The sequence below is a fragment of the Vulpes lagopus genome, chromosome 7, assembly GCF_018345385.1.
Source record: "Vulpes lagopus strain Blue_001 chromosome 7, ASM1834538v1, whole genome shotgun sequence".
Lineage (NCBI taxonomy): Eukaryota > Metazoa > Chordata > Mammalia > Carnivora > Canidae > Vulpes > Vulpes lagopus.
The window spans coordinates 95,308,659-95,335,515 of NC_054830.1; the positions used below are offsets into that span (position 1 = coordinate 95,308,659).

General features: G+C 33.8%; 1 protein-coding gene across 9 annotated transcripts in view; it reads right to left on the reverse strand.

The window, feature by feature from the left end:
- Positions 1 to 26,857, reverse strand: part of CNTLN (centlein) — a 320,657-nt gene that overhangs the window by 114,682 nt on the left and 179,118 nt on the right. For all 9 annotated transcript variants that reach the window (XR_005989015.1, XM_041763171.1, XM_041763165.1 and 6 more), the window contains 3 exons: positions 19,441 to 19,562; positions 18,018 to 18,137; positions 407 to 507 (listed from right to left, as the gene is read on the reverse strand). Coding sequence is in view for 8 of the 9 variants with exons in the window: in XM_041763171.1 (XP_041619105.1) it covers positions 407 to 507; positions 18,018 to 18,137; positions 19,441 to 19,562 (343 nt within the window). In the remaining variant the exon portion in view is untranslated. The remainder of the gene's footprint in view (positions 1 to 406; positions 508 to 18,017; positions 18,138 to 19,440; positions 19,563 to 26,857) is intronic.

Consider the following 26,857-nt stretch of genomic DNA (forward strand, 5'->3'; position numbering starts at 1 on the left):
CTCTAAGTTTTCTCCTACCTCTATGACTTTGATTCCAGGAAAATAGATAGGAACTAAATGAGTTCCAGAAAAATGTAATGTCAAACAAAAATATAAATGAATTAGTAATATTGAGTAAATAATTCTATATAATTTATAGAAGCAAACATAGCTTTGAACAAACATAGCTAGTAAATCTTACCTATGAATAAAAAACAAACACCTTTATGAATTATAAAGCTGACATTTAGGTGCCCTATTTTATTTTCTTGTGAAAAGTAAAAATGTTAATAACATATCAATAAGTAAAGCACTAGAAAGAAGGAGGAAAGGATAAGATTCTTATAATAAATTGAAAATAAAACATCAAGGACTAGATAATTTTTAAATCCCTGTATTAAATATTTATTCTCACAAAATAATGTACCTTCTCTCTTCACTGCCATACATGTATTCAATTCTTGTATTTTTGCCTTATCAATAGATATATGTACTTTAAGTTTATCCAGTTCTTCTTGAAGATTCATCCTATGAAAATTAACACAATAAGTGACTATTTAAAACATGTAAGTTAAGGAATAATGTAGCAAACAGATAAAGGTAGTAAATATATTTAATAAAATATGAATTAGGTAGTAGTAAATTAAAAATATACCACTATTAACATATCCTAATAATTAAAATTAAATTTTAATGAGAATCTGGAAGGTAAAATGTTTTAAGTGATTTTTAATTTATGTAAATAAACATGTTTAATACTTAAAACATAGTCTATATAATAAAAAAATGTATCAAGTTACCCAATCACTTTTTTTTCTAAGATTTTATTTTATTTTATTTTATTTATTTTTATTATTTTTTTAAGATTTTATTTTTAAGTGATCTTTACACCCAATATGGGGTTCAAATTAGAGCCCTAAGATCAATCATCATATGCTATACTGACAGCCAGCCAGGCACCCCAACCCAACCACAGATACACTATGTAAAAATCATAATAAAAATGTTAATACATATACTGAAGACATAGAACGTACATTTCTAGATGCCAAGAAAAGACAAAGAACCCTTACTACTAAAATGGAATTGAGCTGCCATGGTGAGAGATTGGATCAAATACTGCCCATGGAGACCTGAGACCTTCAGATCTGAATGGGGATGGAAGTTTATGCCCAAGGCCCTTCATGGCTGAGAGACAAAAGTGGGCTAAATATAGCAAGATGAAGACAAAAAATTGCAGAATGAAACATAAGTATCAGACTTTATTTGCTCAGAGTTTCACTAAAACAAGGCAAGCCTATTATTACTGGTTACAAAATTGAGCCATATACATTTACAGAGATCTGAAGAATTGACAATAATATAAAAACTGGTTCATGGCCAGTGTCCACTGAAGAGTTCAGGCAGACAGAATCATCTATTATAAGACAGACTTCCATATAAGACAGAATGGATAGGAGAAAGAGAACCTCAAAGAAGTTATATGTGCAGATAATAATTGTATAAATAAGTTCAAAGCCATGAAGATAGTATATATATATATCACCTCAACCAAAACGGGAGAATGTATACTAAGAAAATATAAATTATGAACAATTCAAAATGAGTTTTTATAAAATTAGAATTTTAAAAATGTTGAAAAAAAGGAAAAAGAGGTGACAAAACATATTTTTAAAAACATAATAATTGATTGAAAACATTATATATATAATGACTGAAAACTGAGAGCTGATAAAAATGTGAATTAATAGATTGAGAGTATCACAAACTGCAAACAGAATAAATAAAACTATTCACAGTTAGAAACAGAGGAAAACTGCAGGACACCACAGAAAAAGAGGCAATCTTAAAATCAACCATATTGAGAAGAGATGTTAATTAAGAACTAAAGAGCTTTAGAGTGACAGAAGACTTCTCCTAGCAATAAGGAAAGCTGGAAGAAAAATAAGTAATATCTTCAACATTCGAAGGTTTACTATTCATAGATATTAGATGAAAGAACTATTAAAGAATATGTTTTAGGTAGAAAAAACCCTCAAAATCAATGTATGAAACAAAATAGGCAATGATGATGAAAGACATCTATAAATGTGTATAGGATAGGAAGTAAACCAACATTTATCATGTAAGCTAATATATCTAAATGAAGGTAGAAATAGAACATGATAGAACTAAAATTCTGAACATAAAATGATATAAGATTAAGGAAATGATCAGAGTTACAGTATTTTAAGAATCCTATATTGTTGAAGAGTATACAGGTGCTGATGAACCGTAGTTTGTAAAATAAATGAAGTATAATTTCAAGAAAAAGCATTTAAAGAATGGAAAACAAATATAAAATTTACAAATCAGAAGTCAAAAAAAGAAATGAATAAAATATGTTCAACATAAGTCAAGAGAAGGATTTTTTAAAGGAGCATAAAAAATAAAATGTACACTAAGAAAAAAACCAGATTTAAGATGAAGATGGTCATTACATAATGACCAAACGAATGATTTACCAGGAATATACAGCAGCTCTAAACTGCTATATATTCAACAATTTAAGAAATATACTTATAACTTATTATAATCTTATATTTTGTCTTATCAAAAATTTATTAAATTATAACATATATATTTAGAAATATTTTTATAATTATATAGTTTATATAAATATTAAAAAAACAAGTAGTCTCTGCTTTTCTTTTCCTCACTCAGATTCTTTCTTGAAAAAATTGATGTTTACAGTTTGATGATTATATATTTTTAATATAAACATAAAAATACACATATATGGATTTTAAAAATTAGGATTCTGTGATTACTGCAGTTTCTCATGTAGGTTACAGATTGATGGGAGAAGCATACAAACATGCACACACATACACCCATCCACACAGCAATTAAGTTTGTATTAGTTCCTGCTTTGTCTAACTAAGAACATGGAACATTCTGAAATAAGATGGCCCTAACAAAGAAAAAACAGATGTAGCTCATCTCAACTTAGTTTTCTTTGGCTCTCAGATCACTAACATAGCAGAACACAGGGCTCTAATTATTGTAAATATTACTTCTTGCTTATTTAGAGGCATTTTATACTTATATCTTGTTTTTTTTTATTTTGTCTTGAAAGAACTATTTAAAAAAGGAAAGAACTTACACAGTCCTTACTTTTAATAAGTACACATAAATATCGGGGAACAATTGTTCTTGAGTCAAACTAAGCACCAACAGACCACATCTTAATGGATGTTTGGAGAAGGGGCTGTCATAATCAGCATCCTTGAGCAGGATGAACATTGGCTATTTACTGACTCTGATTTACTGCCCACTTATTCTGATGTTTCAAACATTCTGAAGGACCAGAATCTCCTTCTTACTGGACAAAATATATGAAATGACTGTATTTGGACGCTGGACAAGAGGCAGCAGAGAACTGTGATGTTTGAGAGAAAGGAAATTAACAAAGAGAGCCCTAATGATAGCCCAGATTTCTGTCAGGAGCCACTCTCCAGACCATGATGCAGGGAGGGGTCCCAAGAAAAACATGATGGCCTTGCTGAGACGAACAAAAAAAGACTGGAGTTTGGGAAGGCTAAAATGATGGAATTTGTGACACACAGCACCCACAGAGGAGGGAGCTACAATAAGAAATAGCATAAGAATTCTTTTGAGAATGGTTAAATATTTTGTAGCATATACATACTACAAAATTCAACAAGGCAGGCAAAGTACAACTGGAGCCATTAAAGAGCTATTCCAAGGGTTTACACATGACTGGGAGACACTGAATTCTGACCAGCTAGAGAGGAGAATCTTTGTTGATCATCATAGGCATTCAACAAATAATTCAAGAGTCATCTAATGAGTAGGGATAAAGCAAATCTCTGATAAAGGATACTTGAAACCTGTGCTAACAGTGTTTTTTAAAAACCTGAAAATGTTTAACCTGAGATTTTAAATACACCTGTCTCAGTAATCAATAGAGAAAGTGAATGGAAACTAGGACACTGAATATTTGAAAAGCACTATGAAAAAAATTGACCTAATAGACATTTATAAAACATTCCATCCAATAACAGTTTTCAAGAGCTTTCATGGAGTTTTCACTAAGATAAAATCACCTGTTGGACCATAAAACAATTCTCAGTAAAATTAAAAAGATCTAAATCATGAAAAGTATCTTCTGTGGCCACAATAAAAATATAAATTAATAACCAGAAATATGTCTGAGAAGTCCCCCAACTTAAACCTTTTAAAATCTTTTTCTCTTGAGGAAGTTTCCAAAAGGAATTTAAAAATAAAAAACTAAAGCACCGCATTTCAAAATGTGAGGTGCTAATGCAGTGCTTAAGTGGCCTTCTACAGCACTATATGTTTATATTAGGAAAAAAGATCTACAATGAAGCTCCCAATTATAAAAACTAGAAAAAGAAGAAAAATCACATAGAGCACTTTTTCATATGTGCACTGACCATGTGGATGTGCTCTTTTATGATATATCTATTCAACTGTTTAGCTCATTTTTCTATTGGGTTGACTATCCTTTATTATTCATAGGAATTCTTCAGATATTCAGGATGCTAGTCCTCTGTTGGACATATATACTGCAAATATCTCTTTTCATTCCAAATGTTGTCTTTTAAGTCATTTAACGACATCTTTTGATAAACAGAGGCTCTTGGTTTTAATATTGCCCAGTTTATCAATTTTTAGTTTATATTTAATCTATTTTAAGAAGCCTCTGCCTACTACACAAATAGATGTTCTCTTTTGTTTTCATTTAACAGTTCTATTACTTCACACGGGGCACCTGGTGGCTCAGTCGGTTAAGCATCTGACTCTACATTTCTCAGGTCATGATTTTAGGGTTGTGAGATCAAGCCCCACACTGGGCTCTGCATTGGGTGTAGAGCCTGCTTCAGATTCCCCTCTTCTCTTTTTCCCTCCTCCAAAAGAATAAAAAAGTAAATAAATAAAATCTTTATTAGTTAACCCTTCACAATTAGGCCTGTAGTCATCTAGAATTGATTTTTGTGTATGGTATGAGAATATGGTATAGTATACCAACTAAAATAGTTTTCTTTTAAATTGAAGTTCTTGGAACTTTTAGCTATACAGTTATATCATCTGTTATTTTGGTTATTTCCCATTTTTCATAATTATAAACAATTCTATAGCGAACATATGTGCCTATCCACAAGATCTGTTTAGGATTTTCAACTGGAAGTGGTTTTACTGGGTCTTTGAGTACATACTTAAGAAAACAGAAAGAATATTTCAAATGTAACAAAAGTATGAAAAGTAGTATAACCAACATTAGTGTGCCAAATATTTGAGTTTAAAAACATTAAGATTAGATGCCATACTTAATTCAAAGCTTTTATTTTAGTGAAAAAAATAAAATGTCCTGTAAATAATATTACCTCTTACAATATTCCACCTTTCTTTCCTCCCCAGATATAACCCGTTTCTTTGATTTGGTATGTATATTTCTGTTTTGTGTTTTAATAGTGTGTGTGTGTGTGTATAATTATACATACTTTTGTGGATACATATGTATGTATGTATGTATGTATGCAAACATGTATCTACAAAAATATGACGCTAATATGTGATTTAAAATTTTATATTTTAGAGAAATATACTATGATATATGAAATACTATTACTCATTCCTTCCTTTAACTCAACTTTTGCTTTTGAGACATTTCCGTTTTGATAAATAAAGATCAAATTTATTCATGCTAAATGTAGTATAGCATCACATTATCTTAATGTATTATAATGCACTTTCATAAACTACTAATGGTCATTTTGATTGCTTCTCTTCACTATTACAAAAATACTGCAATACCCTACTCATGTATGCTAGTTCACTTTACCTAAAAGGGTCTTTTCCTGGGCTAGCAATATGTGGCATGATACTCTGGGCAGTCCTTAATCCATTTTGAGTTTATTTTTGTGTACAGTGTGAGAAAGTGGCCCAGTTTCATTCTTTTCCGTGTAGTTGTCCAGTTTTCCAAACACCATTTATTGGAGAGATTGTCCATTTCTCATTGAATATTCATTCCACCGTTGTTGAAGATTAATTGGCCATATAACCATAGGTTTATTTCTGGGTTTTCTATTCTGTTCCATTGGTCTATGTGTCTATTTTTTCTTTTTTTCTTTTTTACGTAATCTCTATGCCCAACACAAGGCTCAAACTTATGACCCCAAGATCAAGAGTCACATGGTCTACTGACTGAGCCAGCCAAGTGCCCCAATCTATGTATCTTTTTTTGTGGCAGTACCATATAGTTTTGCTTACTCCAGCTTTGTAATATAACTTGAAGTCTAGAATTGTAACACTTCCAGTTTTGTTTTTTAAAGAAAAGGTATTTTAAAATAGACTGTTAGTTTGACAAAACACACTTACAGAAAATAATTTAGTATCTTTAACAGAAAAAATCAAGTGATCATTCACTAAATGCTTAAGATATACTATGTAACTCTTTAAGTGAACACTGCGCAATTCCTTAAGTAATTTAAAAAATTTAATATATATTGAACCTAAAATGTATGAAAACAAATGAAAGAAGCAATTAAATAAAAAATTCTATGCATGGTGCTATGACCTGAGTGTTTGCGTTCTCCTAAAATTCATGTCGAAATTCTAACCTCCAAAGATGATGGTGGTAGGAGGTTGGATCTTTGGGATGTTCTTAGGTCATGTGGGTAATACTCTCATGAATGGGATTAGTGTCCTTAAAAAGAGACCTCATAGAACTCCCTCATCCCTTCCATCATGTGAGGATAAGATATCTGCAACATGAGAGAAGACCCTCACCAGACCATGCTGACACCCTGATCTCAGACTTCCAGCCTCCAGAGCTGCGAAAAATTTCTGTTGCTAATAAGCTATCTACTCTGTGGTATTTTGTTACAGCAGCCTGACCAGACTAAGACAAATGATCTGAAAAAACAAATACCATATGTATATGGTCTCAACTAATTAATCAGCATCAAAAGTTAATCTCAATAGTTAGAAAATAAAACTCCAAAATACACTGTCATTTACTTCAGAGAATTATCTCCCAATGGTTACAAAATATTTTTTCTTAACTTTCTTGTTAACTGTATAGTAAAATAAAATGAAAATACAAGAAAAATACAATTGCTGAAAGGTGGAAACAACTTAAAAATAATGGATTAATGGATGAACAAAATGTGGTATATACATACAAGAGAGTATTTATTATTCAGCCTTAGGAAAGAAATTAGGACACAAACCATAACACGGAAAAACTTGGAAGACATTAGGACCAATAAACCAGATACAAAAATAAAAATACTGTATGATTCCATTTATATAGAATGCCTAGAATAGGCAAATTTGTAGGAACAAAAGGAGAAAAAGACAAAGGCTGAGAAAAGGGAAAATGGGGAATTATTATTTAATGGTTACAGTTTAATTTTGAGAATATGAAAAGTTCTAAACATGGATGATGGTGATGGTAGGACAATAATGTGAACCTATTTAATGGCACTGAAATACACACCTAAAAATGGTTACAATGGTAAATTAAATGTTATGTAAATTTTACTGCAATAAAAAAAAGATAGCCCCCAATTTAGTTGATAACACCACAAACTAAAGTATAAACTCTTTTTATATTTTAGCCATACAAGAAGGAAGGAAAGACAAAGAGGAAAAATGGAAAGAAGCATGGAAAAATGCAAACACAGGAAGGCATAGCAGAGCTGTATCTTCATTTCATTCAAAGTCTGTCATTAGATATTTGGGTATTTCTTGATTATTATTTGTGTTCTCCAAGAAGCTGAAGCTCTGTGAGGTCAAAGCGTAGGTGTTCTGCTCAATATTTTACTTCTAGTGTCTAGCATATTTACTGAAATAATGAGTGAAAGCGCAATACAAAGGGTCACACAGATTTAGTGCTATGTAACTAATATTACGAAACTCCATAGGGGATCCCTGGGTGGCTCGGAGATTTAGCGCCTCCCTTTGGCCCAAGGCGTGATCCTGGGATCCTGGGATCCTGGGATCCTGGGATCAAGTCCCGCATCGGGCTCCCTGCATGGAGCCTGCTTCTCCCTCTGCCTGTGTCTCTGTCTCTCTGTGTCTCTCATGAATAAATAAATTTAAAAAATCGTAAAAAAAAAAAACCTCTATAGTTTAAAAGCTTTCTTTTCACATAGTATTTACTTAGCTATAAGCATGGAAGTTTACTTGCTTCCAGGCCCTGGTACCTTAACAGAATCATGACTGTATTCTAAAAGCCTATCTAAAGGCCTCTAGAAGCATCACACTCTGAAACATTCTTGAGATAGAAAAGAGGAGGCTAAGGGATCCTAGGCTTTGGGGCTCTAACTCAGCAATGAATTAGGTTTCATGAAGCTGATCTTGTTCTGAAACCTCTCACTCTTACTTATGAAGACTTAAGAGGTAGATGAGTTTACTTTCTATGTCTCCAGTATCAGGGGCCGAATTTCTTGTCTCTGATTTTCAATTTTAAAGTAAGATTCAAAACACATTACCACATAGCCTTGAACTCCATTGCCTTTCAACAGGCACTGATAATGTGTAAAACCCTTGATTACACTAATATCCCAGAACTCATATTCTCATTTGCGCTTGGCTTCTGACAGCCTGTACTGTTTCATGTTGGATTGGTTTCTCAAGGACTAATAAATTTAAATTCTTATTAATTCATCACATTATGACTCTTCCATGTGACCATATAGCCTGTTCTTCAAAGCTATAAAAAATAATATGTGGAACAACTGGATATTCACATGTAAAAGAGCTACACTGTACTACTTCACACCAAATTTAAAATTAACTAAAAATGAACCAAAGATCTAAATATGAATTAAAACTATAAGACACATAGAAAAAAACATGGGGGGGGGGTAAATCTTTATGACCCTGGAATTGGTGATGGCAATATGGGCATGATGCCAAAGGTAAAAGCAAAAAAAGAAAAAAGAAAAAAGAAATTCATAAAATTAAAAACTTTTGTTCATCAAAGGAAACTATTAAGAAAATAAGATCACCTACAAAATGGGAGAAAATATTTGCAAATGTCTAGTAACTACAGTATGCAAAGAACTCTGATAACTCAAAGACAAAAAGGCAACTCAATTTTTTAATACAGCAAAGACTTGAATAGATATTTATACAAAGAACCACAAATGACAAATAAACATATGCAAAGATGCTCATTAACCATTAAGAAAATGCAAATCAACACAATTAAATACCACTTCACACTCACTAGGATAATTTAATAAATTTAATAATATTTTATAAAAATAATAATTTGGGGGGGCACCTGAGTGGCTCAGTGGTTGAGCACCTGTCTTTGGCTGGGGTTGTGATCCCGGGGTCCTGGGATCAAGTCCCACATGAGGCTTCCCGCAGGAAGCCTGCTTCTCCCTCTGCCTATGTCTCTGCCTGTCTCTCTGTGTCTCTCATGAATAAATAAATAAAATCTTTAAAACAACAGCAATAATTTTTTTAAAAAAGAAAGAACAAAAAAATACTAAATGTTAACAAGGATGTGGGGCAAGTGGAATTTTTGTAGATTGCTGTTAGAATATAAAATGAGGTAGCCACTATGAATACAGTTTGGCAGATCCTCAAGAAGTTAAACATGAACTTACCATATGATCCAAAAATTCTGCTCACAGGTATATATCCCAAAGAATTGAAAACAAGTATTCAAATAAATACTTGTACATAAATGTTCATAGTGGCACTATTCACAATAGCCAAAAAATAGAAGCAACCCAAATGGCCATCAATAGATGAATGAATAAATTCTGTGTATATATATATATACACACACAAACACATAGTGTGAGACATTGTTCAGCTGTAAAACAGGATGACATGGGCAGCCCAGGTGGTACAGTGGTTTAGTGCCACTTTCAGCCCAGGGTGTGATCCTGGAGGGCCCGGGATCAAGTCCCACGTCAGGCTCCCTGCATGGAGCCTGTTTCTCCCTCTGCCTATGTCTCTGCGCCCCCCCCCACCTCTCTCTCTCTCTCTCTTTCTCTCTCTCTGTGTCTCTCATGAATAAATAAATAAAATCTTAAAAAAAATAAAAATAAAACAGGATGACATATTGATACATACTACAATGTGAATGATTCTTGAAAACTTTATGTTAAGTGAAAGAAGCCAAATGCAAAAGGTCACATATTGCATGATTCTACTTATATAAAACACTCAGACTTGGTAAACCCATAGGAATAAAAAGTAGATTAGTGGTTGTGAGGAGCTGGAGGACGGTGGAAATGAAGAGATTGGAAGTGACCGCTTAATGGGTATGGGATCTCTTGAAGTAAAGAAAATGATCTGGATTGGATAAAGATAATGGCTACACAATATTGTAAATACACTAAATGTCACTAAATTGTATGCCTTAAAATAAAACTAATGTGGGGTGCCTGGGTGGTTCAGTTGGTTGAGCATCCAACTCTTGGTTTTGGCTCAGGTCATGATCTCAGTGTCATGAGATAAAACCCTGTGACAGAAGCTTTTCAACAGCAAAAGAAACAGTCAACAAAACTAAAAGACAACCTACAGAATGGGAGAAGATATTTGCAAATGACATATCAGATAAAGGGCTAGTTTCCAAGATCTATAAAGAACTTATTAAACTCAACAGCAAAGAAACAAACAATCCAATCATGAAATGGGCAAAAGACATGAACAGAAAAAAAAAAAAGACATGAAGAGAAATCTCACAGACGAAGACATAGACATGGCCAACAAGCACAGGAGAAAATGCTCCTCATCACTTGCCGTCAGGGAAATACAAATCAAAACCACAATGAGATACCACCTCACACCAGTGAGAATGGGGAAAATTAACAAGGCAGGAAACCACAAATGTTGGAGAGGATGTAGAGAAAGGAGAACCCTCTTGCACTGTTGGTGGGAATGTGAACTGGTACAGCCACTCTGGAAAACTGTGTGGAGGTTCCTCAAAGAGATAAAAATAGATCTGCCCTATGACCCAGCAATTGCACTGCTGGGGATATACCCCAAAGATACACATGCAGTGAAACGCAAGGACACCTGCACCCAGATGTTTATAGCAGCAATGTCCACAATAGCCAAACTGTGGAAGGAGCCTCAGTGTCCATCGAAAGATGAGTGGATAAAGAAGATGTGGTCTATGTATACAATGGAATATTACTTAGCCATTAGAAATGACAAATACCCACCATTTGCTTCAATGTGGATGGAACTGGAGGGTATTATGCTAAGTGAAATAAGTCAATCAGAGAAGGATAAACATTATATGGTCTCATTCATTTGGGGAATATAAAAAATAGTGAAAGGGAATAAAGGGGAAAGGAGAAAAAATGAGTGGGAAATATCAGAAAGGGAGACAGAACATGAGAGACTCCTAACTCTGGGAAACAAACTAGGGTTTGTAGAAAGGGAGGTGGGCGGGTGGTGGGGGTGACTGGGTGACGGGCACTGAGGGAGGCACTTGATGGGATGAGCACTGGGTGTTATTCTATATGTTGGTAAATTGAACACCAATAAAAAATAAATTTATAGAAAAAAAACCCTGTGCCAGGCTCCATGCTGGTCCCTCCCTCTCCCTACCACTCTGCCTTCCTCCCAACTCTATTATTATTATTAATAGATTCTCTCCTTCCTCTGCCCTTCCCCACTCACACTCTCTTTCTCTCTCTCTTTAAAAAATAAAATCAAATAAAACTAGTATGTAATTCATACAGTGCTGATAGTTATCCAAAAATGTATTTGTTTGCAAAACATATCATGACTTAGTAGACATTTTTTTGAAAATTTTATTTCCAACTTATGTTAGTGAAGTTCAGTTCATTAACCCCTCATTCTACATATGGAAAAATAATATTTATGCTTAGGAAGACAGAGTCTTGCTTCGCCAAAAAAAAAATAATAACTAAACTTCCTATCATAATATTTTTATTTTATCTCCTTAAAAATTATTATTTGAATTTTATAAAATATTCTTTGAAATCATAGCCTGCATATACTTAACATTTAACCCAAGAAAGAAGAAGGTATTCCATCCCAGACAATGCTACTGACCTATAGCTTGTCTACACTTTATCATTTAAGAAAAATGATCAGGGGATCCCTGGGTGGTGCAGCGGTTTGGCGCCTGCCTTTGGCCCAGGGCGCGATCCTGGAGACCCGGGATCGAATCCCACGTCGGGCTCCCGGTGCATGGAGCCTGCTTCTCCCTCTGCCTGTGTCTCTGCCTCTCTCTCTCTCTCTCTCTCTGTGACTATCATAAATAAATAAAAATTTAAAAAAAAGAAAAATGATCAGAAGATCATTGAACTGAAGAAGACTTCAGTTATGATATATTGGGTTAAAATTCCCTCCTTCTACAAAATACAATAGACTTTTTAAATTATGAATTCTAAACTCCTTTACTACTGACCCAAACTCTAACTACCTCCATTGACAAATTCACCAACAAGGATTCTCAGCATCAAGTAACTCCATCAAGGAAAAGCATCAGTAATTCTTTGCAAATATTTTGTATTCTTATATTGATTTGCAGGTAAGAAACAAAAGTGAAACAGAAATGATAAGAAGGGGGCCAAGATGTTCATTTGTGCTACATAAAGAATTCAGTTTTTATTTTAAGAGCAAAAGAAAGATGCTAATGGTTTTTAAATGGGGGAAAGATGTGTTCATATATGTATTTTTAAAAGATCACTCTGTATCAATAGAGAGTAAGTAGATTTGAGGAGATAAGAGAATATAGGGAGACATTTATGAGTTTAATCTACTTGAGCAGGAAAGGATATGATAGTTTGTATGAAGGCACTGATTGTAAGAATAGAAAGAGATAGATAAACTTTAGAGATATTTGTGATATGGAATCATGAAGACTACTATTGTAAGGAGGTAAGATAGAGGGGTAAATCAGTTATAACACTCTAGGTTTCTGGTTTGGACAAATGGACAATCATAATGCCATTTCCCCTGCATTATGCCACTACTATTCCTTTATGACTGCTCATATCACATTTTTGCTTGTTTTCTCTGCTAAGCTATATGAGGTCCTGATAAAAAAAAAAGATGGCATATAATTTCTCTGTGTTTACTGTACTGAGCATTATACTCAGATGGAGCATTTTTATAGGCTATGCATTAGTATAAAAAGACCAAAATTATCACCCACTGCAAGTTCCTGATTTATTTAGCCAAGATACAGATGAATATACAGTAAGTGTCAGCACACTTTCCCTTGACTTGATGGGTACTTAGCAAGGACATGCTGGATTTTATTATAAGAAAAGCTTAATATCCTGTGGCATCTGAGCCTCTTTTTATAGTTTTATATCACTATTAAGAAATAATGTACACAGGTATTTTTATACTAATGTTCTTATTTAGTAAAATGTTTATTTGTTCACTTAGGAAAAGTTAACATGACTTTTTTTTTTTTTTTTGGTTCATAAATCTAACTTAGCAATGGTAAGGCAACATCTACAACTAAGTGGAAAAGCTGAGTGAGCCTGGCTGGCCTTTCTGAAAGCTTTCCTTGCCTCTTACTATCTATAATCCCAAATAATGATTTCACCTCACTGGCACATGGCAGATGGCCCTAAAATAAACCTCATTTAGGACGACTGGTTTCGAGTGCCTGCCTTCAGCCCAGGGTGTGATCCTGGAGTCCCGGATCGAGTCCTACATAGGGCTTCCTGGATGGAGCCTGCTTCTCTCTCTGCCTGTGTCTCTGCCTCTCTCTTTTTGTGTCTCTCATGAATGAATAAATAAAATCTTTAAAAATAAATAAATAAATAAATCTTATTAGAGTTTGAAATTGTTCTTCTTCAATATTTCAGTCCCTAGCTTAATTCTTGGCTCTTGTTTAAATAGTGAACTAAGGAAAAAAATATATGAATATTTGTTAGATAAATACTGAGGGAACAAGCCAATTCATTAGTTCATAGATTGTAATTGGGTTTGGAAATACTATTCAAATCTGTAGTACATCTTCGTTTATATATTCTAGACTTAAATAGGACTAAGTATTAAACTAGATGCCAGGGGTGCTTGGGTGGCTCATCGGTTAAGTGACCAACTTTTGATTTGGCTCAGGTCATAATCTCAGGGTCCTGGGATCAAGCCCTGCTTTGGGCTCTGCACTCAACACAGAATCTGCTTGTCCCTTTTCCTCTGCTCCTCTACCTTCTGTTCTCTATCTTAAATAAATAATTTTTTTAAAAAACCTAGATTTCAATGTATGCACAAAAATAAATAATTTTTTTAAAAAAACCTAGATTTCAATGTATGCACAAAAATAAGACAGCCTTGTCCATAGAAAAACAACTTAGAACTTCTAGTTCCCTGTTTACATCCATTCATCCCACTAATTAAATATAAAAACCCTGAATATGATACATAAAACAAATATAAGAAGACTCTGAAAGGCAGGGAGAGAAGGACATGAAAGAGACCATAGGAATAGAAGAACAACCCACAGTGCTAAATTCTCTTTCTTCTTTCCTCCTAAATACCTCAAAGTAGGTACTGGAGAAATCCATAACCCAGGAATGCCAATAGACACAAACAAACACACAAACAAGAGTCTCAAGGAAATTCTCCTCTCCCTGGCCAAAGAACTGAGAAATGGGCAAATTGGCAGGACAGGAATCTTAATAGACAATACCCATCCTACTTTAGGCATACATCACTGGGGAAAGGGAAAGAAAGAAAAAGAAGGCATCCTTGCTACCTCTGTCAATAAAGTTCAAACGAGAAGCCTGTTTTTCCACCCTCATCAAGTAGTAACAAGGTACCCCTTCACACATCCTTTAATGCAGTGTCAGTAGGGGTCAAGTTAGGAGCTAAGACTCCTATCCCTTCTCCCTTAGGCATGATACCATTAGAGATCAGTTAAAAGATTCAAATAAGATACAATGTCTCAAAACATAATACCTCCAATGTACAGGAGACAACTGAAAATCACTCATCTTATCAAGAACAAAGGAAATCTCAACTTAAAGGATTTAAAAACACCACCACCCAAATAATAATGCACATGTCAGAATTACTAGACAAAGATTTTATATTATTTTTTAAAAATAAGCTCTTTGCCCACTGTGAAGGGGCAAATTCACAACTCTGAGATCAAGAGTCACACGCTTATACCAACTGAGCCAGGCAAGCACCACTTAACAAAGATTTTCAAGTAGGCATAATTAAAATGCTCCAAAAAGGGTGCCTGAGTGGCTCAGTTTGGATAAGCATCTGCCTTCGGCTCAGGGCTCAGGCCATGATCCTGGGGTCCTGGGATTGAGCCCCGTGTAGGGATCCCTGCTTAGCAGGGAATCTGCCTCTCCTTCTCCTTCTGCCCCTCCCCCCAACTTGTACATGTTTTCTCTCTTATGCTCTCTGTCTTAAATAAAAATCTTTAAAAAAATAAAGATTTAAAATAATAAAATGCTCCAATGAACAATTATGATCTTGAAACAAATAAAATAGAAAGTCTCAGCAAATAAATAGGTGATATGATATAAAGAAGAATAAAATGGAAATTTTAGAATTGAAAATTATAAAAACCAAAATAAAAAACTCAGTGCATGGGTTCAAAAGCAAAGGTAACAGATAAAAGAAGAAAGAATTAGTGAACCTGAAGACAGAACAATAGAGATTATTCAGTTTTAATAACAGAGATAAAATAGGCTAAAAATAGAATGAACTGTAGGACAATATTAAAAATCTAATATTCATGAAAGTAGAGTTTCAGATACACATAGCTCTTTGAATATACTAAAAGAGAGGAACAAAGAATGTGGGGCTGAAAAAAAATATTTAAGGAAATAATGACCAAAATTTCCTAAATTTGAAAAGAGCACAAACTTAGTGTTTCAGGAAGCTTAGAGAGTCTCAAACAGAATAAACCAAAAGAAATCCATCCCAAGACATATCATAATTAAACTTCTGAGAAGTAAAGACAAATAAAAATGATGGAAAGCAGCTAAAGAGAATGATGCATTCCCTTTATGGGAACAACAATTCAAATAACAATGTATTTTTCATCAGAAACCACAGAAGTGGCATATTTTTCAAGTTCTAAAGAAGAAAGTTGCTAACCTAGAATTCTCTAATCACTGAAAACATCCTTCTGGAATGGAGCTGAAATTAAGACATTTTAAATAAAGGAAATTTAGAGGATTTGTTCCTAGCCAACTTAACCTAAACAAAAGTCTAAAGGAAAGCTCTTCAAACAGAAAGGAAATAATTTTTTAAAAATGAGTGAAAGAGAATTTGGAAGGTAAGATATAAAGAAATAACAGTGGAAAGGTTAAAAATAGCCTTCTTTTGAATTTTACAATTATGTTTGACACCTGAAGCAAAAATTATAACATTATCTAATGAATTTTTCTCAGTGTTCAAAATCGATAAATCTATAGACACAGAAAGTAGATCATTGGTTATCTAAGGAAGGGAGGGTGGTGGCGGTGGTAGTAGAATTGGGCTAAGTGGTGTGGGGTTTTGGAGAGAGGATAAATAAAAATATTCCAAAATTTAGTGTGATAGTTGATACACATAGCTCTTTGAATATACTAAAAGACACTGAAGTATTCACTTTATATGGTGAATTATATATATTTTTTAAAGATTTTATTTATTTATTCTTAGAGACAGAAAGAGAGAGGCAGAGACACAGGCAGAGGGAGAAACAGGCTCCACGCAGGAAGCCCGACATGGGATCCCAGGTCTCCAAGATCCCAGGTCTCCAGGATCACACCACGGGCTGCAGGCGGCACCAAACCGCTACGCCACTGGGGCTGCCTGTTATATTTCAATAAAGCTATTAAGAATTGTCAGGGACCATTTCTGGACAAATATATAAATAATTTTCAAGATAAGAGACTTTATTATCAGCATCAGATTTTAGCACTAATAGAGTACAGTGAACTTTAAGAGATCATTGGAAGTATACGTTTTAATCTGATACATAATTTACTCAAAAGTTTATCATTACACCATTACATGGAAAAGGTGAAATATAAAGTTACATGTGTTATTATATAATATTCAAAGTAAGATACTGATTTACAACTAAAAAGATTCAATGATATTTAATCACATTATGCCACATGATGCTAAATTCTAGGAATCTCAAAGACATCAGGCTTTCAAAAAAATTGCATGGTTTGGATGTCAAAAATTAGCTCTAAATGAAGAAACAGGTAGCAAAAGAGGCTAATTATGTTGGTCTAACTCCCTTATATTAAAAAAAAAAAAAAGTGTTCTTTCTTTGCCAAGCTGAATATAATAGCCTGTGAATTATAAGATCAAGGAAGAAAACTGTATGTTTTCTAAAATATGAGTATCCTTCATCAAGTTTTATACTTAGGGCAGCTAAAAGACCTATGTGGAGGGATCAGCATTAAGCCCAAAGGACAGGCAGTGCACAGCAAGAAAGAAAGCAATTCCCTCGTGTCTTTTGCAGGTCACTATCAAGGACCATGTTAGCAGATCCATACCAGACCCTTAACAGGCAGTTCTGCTGCTACCAGTAATTAGCTTGGACAGCTCTGGCTCCAAGAGTAGCAGCAAGGCTACACCATAATGAGCTCAGCTGGGATTAGCAGGACAGGGCAGGGAACCAAGAGAGCTCAGGCATTCTGCATTGCGTATGTATCTAGGAGATCAAACAAGGATGGCTGGCTAGGTTATCCCCTCTCCACCTCATTCCAAAAATGAAGCACGGCAGTGTCTAAAATACAGGCTAATGAAGAGCGACACCTCCAACAGATGAGAGCCACATTAATTAACACAATCCCTAGATCATATTATACAGTTTCAGCTAGAGCTAGCAAATGTGCAACTTGTTATTGTATTACACACATATATATTTAAAATGCTATTCCTTTTTTCCTTTATTTTTATTAACAAAAACCAGATTATTTCATTTTCAAATTTTATATTTCTCTCATGACCTTTAAGCCACAAAAAAATTCTCCCAAATATTTATCTAAGTCTACGTTGTTAAAAAGGAAACTCACTTTTGAATCATCAGCTCTTGATTCTCCCTTTTGAAATAGGCCAGTTCATTCCATACAGCATCAGAATCTTCTTGTCGAAGTTGTTCAGGATTTGCTCTCTTTATTCTTCTGGCATGAGTCCTATTTTTAAAATGAAGTTGTATTCTTCCTTAGTATGTTCAAAATGCAATGAAAATTCATTTATACATTCCCTAATTCAAGCTATTTATGGAATAAATGTCCTAAAACTTAAGTGTGTAGAAATTAAAATCCTATATTGTAATTTCCAAAAGGCTTTTTAGCCTCTTACCTTGGAAAGCAAACTGTTAGGCAGATACATGATAGTCTTAGGTCTATTTCTCTCATTCATTCTAGTAATAATAAAACATGTAGGATGGTCAGTTTCTTAAAAAGGTTTATAAGCAATGAACTCCTCTAGTATTTGTTGTCAACCAATCTGAATGTGGTACATATGCTCTATCTTAAAACATGCTATTATCAGTAAATATATCAGAAAGTAGTTTTCACACTTCTAGTGACTACTGAAGTTAGGTGAGCAGAGGCTAAATGCAGGACAAATTGCTTTATCACTACTTTACTGACAAGTGAAATACTTCCCATTCTTCAAAGGAAAAAATTAGATGTGACAATTACCTACAAAACATGCCAAATGCCCTTTATGTTTTCATTTTCTGTACATAAAACAAACTATTCATTTTTATCTTGTAAAAGTGCTGTACTGGCCAATTTGGAAACAGTATTTCTCCATAGAACAGACCAATGTGTATCATCAACATTGCCCTAAAGGATCCATCTCAAAAGATGAGAGGGTAGTAGATTTTCTGTACTCATTCAGTCCTTTGCCCTCTGTTGATACTGTTAACAAGGGAGCCACTTACGACTAACCAAGATCTGAACACCTGTTCAGAGCAATTGAACTGAGACCGCCAATTCATTCAGATAAGCTGCAGAACAAACTGATGGATAGTAAAGATTTTCAAATTGCATACTAGGTTGAAGTAGTTTTCTGATAGTTAACTGTAAATATGTGAATTTCATATTTCTCTTGTCTTTTAATTAAAACTTCAATAGTTTTGAATTACAAACTGTAATACCATTTTTTTATTTATTTAATTTTTTCAATCCTATGGATATGAACTAATTTGCATTATCTACTTTTATTAAGCTACTCTATTGATATTGAAAATGTATACAGTAATTCACAATCACCTACATTATGAATTCTGCAAATGACAGGAAAATCTAGTTATTGCTAGCATATTTATCTGTTTTCAGTTATATTATCTATCTAAAAATTCACAATAAAGATATGAATAGCAAATAATATCTTTAAAATCAAACAAAAGCCATTAAAACACCTATATGATGCTACTCCATTCCATTTAATATTTAGGGAAATGCCTTTATGAGCTATGTAACTCACATGCCACTGCCTTCTTCCCACTGTTTTAATTGCTCTTTTACTGCTCTGTAGTTGGTCTGTAACATCTGTAGCCTTTCCTTGCGTTTTTCATGGGCATCTCTTAGCTCATCATTTTCTTGGCTCTGTAGAACACAAAAAGGCAAGTACACACAAGTTTAAAGAAAGTATTAGTATAATGTTGCAAATAAGGTTACTCATCTAAATATGAAATTTGAAAAAAATAGTAAATATAAATTAATTTATAATACTTATTTAAGCAGAAGAAGGGGAAAGATTCTTAAAGTCATAAAATAGGTTTGCTTGGTAAAATCAATCCTCTCACTGCATTTTTTTAGCTGCTAGTAATTTCAAAATTAGTTTCATTCTTTCCCTTGTTGTCAATTAGTACACATACCAATATTTATGAGCCAATTTTACAGAATTTTTTTTCTTTTTCAACAAAAGGATTTGTCCATACATAACACATGATTATTTTGTTAATTATAAATGCATATGTAATTGGTGTAAAAACACTAATCATAGTAAGATCAATGCTTCCACTCATGGATTCATGATTAGTTTAGTATAAAGCATAAGGATTACACAGGAGGAAAAAAACTGGACCTAAATCTGAAGTAGCAGAGCTTGATCTTCTGGGTTATACTATACAGAATTGAAATGTGAGGGCTGGGCTTCATAGTCTTGAAGAGGTCATAAAAACATTACTAGGTTAGACAATTAAAGTCAACAATTTCTAAATGTTCTAAATATAGTACATGAAGTAGGTCTTCATTTTTTGATATACCTACAAAATGAACTTATAAAGGCCAAATTTTCAGTTTTTAGAGGATGTATTTATACTACTTATGCATTGTGTTTCTCAAAGTAAAGTAAGTAACTTCTTGAGTTTTTTAGCTATTGTGAATTTCAAATTTGTTTTTTAAACTTTTTATATTTCTATATGAAGGAACTTGCATACTTATTTAGTGGAGGTAACAGGTACTCTAATATTATAGTGAGGTGAGATTAGTAGACACATGACAGAAAAATCTGAACTCTGTTCTTGGAGCTCTTTCATGTTAGCTGCATAATCTTAAGAACATTACTTAAATTAATTCCTTTTTCTGTAATATATGGAAAACAGCACAGAGATTTAAATCATGATGACTAAACTAAATGAGCGAATATACAGGTAAAGCCCCTGGCGCTGTGCTTGCCTTATAGCGGCACAAAGTAAAAGTCAGCTTCCTTCCTTTTCCTCTTCCCAGATATTAACTGATGTCCTTATCATTAAGAAGCCAAATTCACAGTTTTCTGGGACCATCAACTTCTCATCTCAACAGTAAGATAATACAGCAATTCTACCTGTTTCAACAATTATTATTTAACAGCAATTCTACCTGTTTCAACAATATGGATATTTTATCATTCTACTTTGAATATAGGTCTAGTAGGATAACTTCAATAAAACTCTTAAGTAGTTACTAGAAAGTATTTGAGTTCTATGTGTACCAAGTGTCTGCATACCATCTGGAAATGAAAGTGCTTGATGAAAAAGTATGAGATTGGCATCACTTGAAAGGGATAATCACAATAAATGTTATCCTGAAGAGTTTTAGAAGATATACAGATCACAGGTACTGCAAACTTGCTAAAGAGAAGCATAGTTTAATACTATGGTTAAAAATTCAGGATACTGAATTGAACTTCGTTCATTTCAATTGAAGAACCATATATTAAAAGCCTACTACATGCAGAGTGTTAAGTGCTGATAAGAGTTCAAGTCTTGCTGATCAAAGTTAGTAAATTTTATCTTGACATTACTGTTTAAATTCAGTATATACCAGTTTCTCCATCTTTAAAATAAAAGCTAATTATATCTCTCTTCCTCTAAGACCAATGACTGATTTAACCTTGACCTTGAATTTTCTCTATTGTTGGTAAACTATCCAAATATAACTTCACTTCTTTGAACAATAAGCTTTCTAATCTTAAATACGTGAAATAATTTAAATTGGGGAAACTAATAATAATGTTACCTTCTTATAAATGAACATAAGTTCATTACGTTTATTAGGATTCCTTAAGAACTAGTAAGACTTATTAGGATTTTAAACAGGATATATTATAAATTTATTAATAACCTAATTATAAGAAATGTACAGGTATTAGAAAAGATTTATGTCAAAATGCAATTTTCTAATATACATAGTTGAGTAGTTTGTCAAATTCTAATGGCTTTCTCTAATTATTCTTCATTGAATGAAATTCCTTCCCCACAAACTCTTACTTTACAACAAATTTCTTAAATATTATTACATACAAATCCACTGTTTTGGAATCATTAAAAGTCTGTGTTAAGAGTCCCTACAAACACTGAGTAAATAGAACCTAAAAGATTGTCCAAGAAATAAAAATTAATAAAATGAGATATCCAGATATTTTCTGTTGCCTTTCACAAAAATCTTCTGTTAAATCAATGGAATGAATTGAGTTCCTTATTGTTAGTAACTAATGGTCATTATTTTAGCATTTTTCAGTACTGCCTCAGCTACTTTATCACTGAATTTATACCTAAGGTTTTCCCTAATTCTCAAATAGAAATCAACTATCTTATGCAATTACACTAAAGATTAATACTCAATAAAAATTTCCTGAGATCTGTTCACTCACAAGGTGCCAGGCTCTTTACTAGGCAAAATATTTACTCAAAGCACCTCTTCTTCCTAAAACATTAGTGTAATATATTTAATGTTAGCAAATAGTTTTGATTTTCCCATAGTAATTGAAATAGGTGGTTCCCTCCATTAAGTAGTGATTATAGAAAAGTAGTTTTAGAGATGAGCTTTCTACTTTAATTTTACATGCTTCATAATTTACTACACCTAATGCTAGAGTGTTTACATATTTCTTATAAAATTATAAGATATAAACCATTAAAAATTAAACTAGAGATTATCTGACAAATCAATTTGATAGTCATAATTTACAATAATTATTATTTTAAAATGCAGTTTCATGTACAGATTTGTCCTTTGCAAATGCTATTATCAAACTGTAGTTTATGGGTTAAATTAGTCCTACAGATTATTGTTTTTTGGCCTGCTTCAGAAATAGACAAAATTTTATGGAAATGTAAATATTTTTCCCCTCTTCTAATGCAAGAATTGATTTAGCAGGAGTCTTTAGGCAATAGTTAGCTATCTCAAAAGAAATGTTTAGTGTGTAAAAAGAATAATCAAAAAATTTTTCATAATACTCTAACAAATACAAGTTAATAATAGTGTAGATTATGATTCTTTAAGTCCCACATAATAGCCTAAGTCAAAACGGTAGGACTTCATTTTTATTTTTATTTTTTATTTTTTTATTTATTTATGATAGTCACAGAGAGAGAGAGGCAGAGACACAGGCAGAGGGAGAAGCAGGCTCCATGCACCGGGAGCCCGATGTGGGATTCAATCCCGGGTCTCCAGGATCGCGCCCTGGGCCAAAGGCAGGCGCCAAATCGCTGCGCCACCCAGGGATCCCAACGGTAAGACTTCATTTGGGAAATACTGTACCCAAAGATCTTACAATAAATTCAAATGTAAAGACTGAAGGATAATATAATATCATTAATAACTAATTAATAACTAATATCATTAATAACTATATTTTCCTTAGAGGATACATCAAAATACCCCAAAGGCAGTCACTGAATTAGGTCTATATATTAGATCATTCAATAAAACACTTACTGACTACCTTCCCTATGTTTTGCAATTAAACTAGCTAACCTAGAGACTCTAATTTCTGTGCATGAACAAGTATGAATGACTAAAACACTAGAAAATAGAAAATAGAAAGGTTGTATCAACTGATTTTCCTCAATGGTATTTGCAATTCCACTTACGAGTTCATAAGAACAAAAAATGATTCTTGATCTAATCTACTAGAGTTTGGCCAAAGGCTCCTTACAGGCATAAGGCAAACTAAGAACATGAGTACTGTTAATAAAACAGTGGTTCAATCTCCAAAGAATGATAGCAAAATTTTTTAAAAGTTTAAAAAAAAAAAAAAAAACCTTTTGGGCAGCCTGAGTGGCTCAGTGGTTTAGCGCTGCCTTCAGCCCAGGGTGTGATCCTGGAGACCGGGGACTGAGTCCCATGTTTGGCTCCTTGCATGGAGCCTGCTTCTCCCTCTGCCTCTCTCTCTCTGTGTCTCTTATGAATAAGTAAATAAAATCTTAAAAAAAAAACCTTTATAAAATACCAAGGATCCCATGGATGTTTAATTTCAGCAGAGTGTATAAAATTGAATGTATGAAGGATGCATATTAGAGCATTAAAAAGTAAGAGACATATAAACTAATTTCAAAGGACATACTGATTAAATGGCATAGAAAATTGCTAATAGAATCAAGTTGCTAAATGCATTAAAGTTCATAAAGCAGAGATTCATGGCATTAGTGATCCCAAGGATAGTGAAGGATTTCATAAAGCTCTGATGCATTGCTTTCCAAATTATGCTTTATAAGTTGTTAGTACACTACATTTATGAAGTCAGGATTTAGAAATGGGTAGGATTTTTAAAATAATAGTTTTCATCTCTTCTATCACTATTGGCTCTTTTATTACAACTTTGACCACCCACCTTGAAAACACGTACAACTATTCACAAAAGTAAGCTAAGCAAGATAATGTATTAATATTTTTACAAAATTCACCACTAGTATTGGAATAATATGCATGATTTACTGATGATATAATAAAGCCATCATTTCAATATGCCAAAGTGCATCTATATATGTTCCACAGTGGTGGTTATCTGGTGAGGCTTATTTGTCACTCTCTCCCTTCAGTCCACCTTGGTGATCAACTTGGGACTCAAAGCTATCTACTGTGCCATGGAGCCTGTGTTTAATATAGTGTTTTCAACGGTATCTTCCATGGAACAAAAGTCTTTAGAAAATATTAATGGGTATAATATAATCAAATAAACTTGGGAAATAAGATATCTAAACATTTCTACAGATTCGGTATCTATACATTTCTATAGATTCATAATGCATACTGATATCTTAATAGCTCACAAAAAGTGAAATATTTTAATCCATTGCCTTTGATAATTGAGTACAGAATATTTTTCTCTGCCTTTTCATTAGCTTCTGGCAGAGCAGTGTCCAATAGAATACCAATATGGGAAAGCCATGACAAAAATTCAACATGTATTAATGGGAAACAGTCAACAAATACAGCACCATGAACAACAAATGCATATTAAACACCATAAGAAGGACACCTGGGTGGCTCAGCGGCTGAGCACCTGCTTTCAGCTCAAGGCATGATCTCAGGATCTGGGATCGAGTCCCATACTGGACTGACCCTTGTGAGAAGCCTGCTTCTCCCTCTGCCTCTGCCTCTCTCTTTCTCTCTCATGAATAAATAAATAAATCTTAAAAAAAAACATAAGACATTGTTAGGGGGTAAAATGAATCCCCTCCAAAAAGATATGTTGGAATCTTAGCCCCTACTACCCCAAAATGTGATTTTATTTGGTGATAAGGTCTTTATAGAGGTAATGAAGTTAAAGTGAGGTCATTAGGGTGGGTCTTACTCGAACTGATTGGTGTCTTTTAAAAGGAGAAATTTAGACATAGACACAGACACACATACACACACACACACACACACATCAAGGGAAGATGATGTGAAATACGAAGACATAGAGAGAATGCCACCCATAAGCCAAGGAATATCTGAAACTATGGGAAACCAGAAGAGAGAAATAGAACAGATACTCCCTCTCAGGTGTCAGAAGGAACTAATCCTGTTGACATCTTGAGTTTGGAACTTTCTAGCCTCCAGAACTTTGAGTCAATAAATTTCTGTTCTAAGCCAGCCAGTTTGTCATGACAGCCCTAGGAAATGAATATGGATATGTTATTAATCTCCCTCTTATATTCTCATATACTTGAGTAATACTAATAATATTAGTATTATACCCTAATTAAGCGATATATAGGAAGAAGTCTTCTGTCCTCACTAAATATGACTGGTATACTTACTAAAGTGAGACCATAAATAGAAAAGTATCCTGGGGGATCCCTGGGTGGCGCAGTGGTTTAGCGCCTGCCTTTGGCCCAGGGCGCGATCCCCTGGAGACCCAGGATCGAATCCCACGTTGGGCTCCTGGTGCATGGAGCCTGCTTCTCCCTCTGCCTGTGTCTCTGCCTCTTTCTGTCTCTCTCTCTGTGTGTGACTATCATAAATAAATAAAAATTTTAAAAAAAAAAAGTATCCTGGATCCAATCACTGTCTTTGGAGTTGCTTTAGTTTGTAGGGTTTTTTTTTTTTTACCCACTTCATTTGATAAATGTTCTTAATCATAGTGCTTTTTTCATTCAACTATTTTGCTCCTTTAAAATAAGAAATCCTTGGGACGCCTGGGTGGCTAGTTGAGTGCCTGCCTTTGGCTCAGGGCGCGATCCTGCAGTCCCGGGATTGAGTCCCACATCGAATCCCTGCATGGAGCCTGCTTCTCTCTCTGCCTCTCTCTCTCTCTCTGTGTGTGTGTCTCTCATGAATAAATAAATAAAATCGTTAAAAAATAAAATAAGAAACCCTTTCCTACTAAAAGATAAGATATAATGAAAAAATTTGCGCATTTTCCCCCTTACATTGCAAATTTGTGAAAAAAACCATACATTTGCAATTCATATTATCATCAACTGACCTGAAATAGGAATACAGAAAAAGTATAAATGAAAAAGAAATTGTATGAAGAAAGAGTTTTACTCTGAAAATAAACTTGAGGCCTCACCCAAAAGAGCTGTTATTAAGAGAAAGGAATGAAAAATTAATATAATATTTCTGAGACTCTTTATGAAACTAAAAATTCAAAAAGTGGAAAAGATAGCTCTAAAAATGACTGAATTGCTCTACTCTTTCCTGCCCCAAACAAGGGACTGTCAAAGACTCACAGACTTTTGGGGGCAAATGAATGGAGATCTGTTATTATTGAATGGGATATGTGGTAGTTAATTTTATGTGTAACTTGACTGACCAAATATTTAGTTAATCATTATTCCTGGGTGTATCTGTGAGCATGTTTCTGTACAAAAGGAAAACATCATTCAGCAGACTGAGTAAAGCATATTGCCCTTCCCGATGTGATACACTTCATCCAAATCACTGAAGGCCTGAAAGCAATAAAAGGCTGCATAAGAAAGATCTTTGGTCTTGTCCCTTTGGACTCAGATTGAGATTAGGACTAGAATTTACATCATCAGCTTCCTGATTTTCAGGCCGTTGGACCCAGACTGAAACTATACCATTGGGTCTCCTGATCTCCAGTTTCACAACTGTAGATCTTGGACTTCTCAGTCTCTATAATTGTATGACCCAATTCCTTATAGTAAATCAATCAATCTCTATCTCTCTCTCTCTCTGGATAG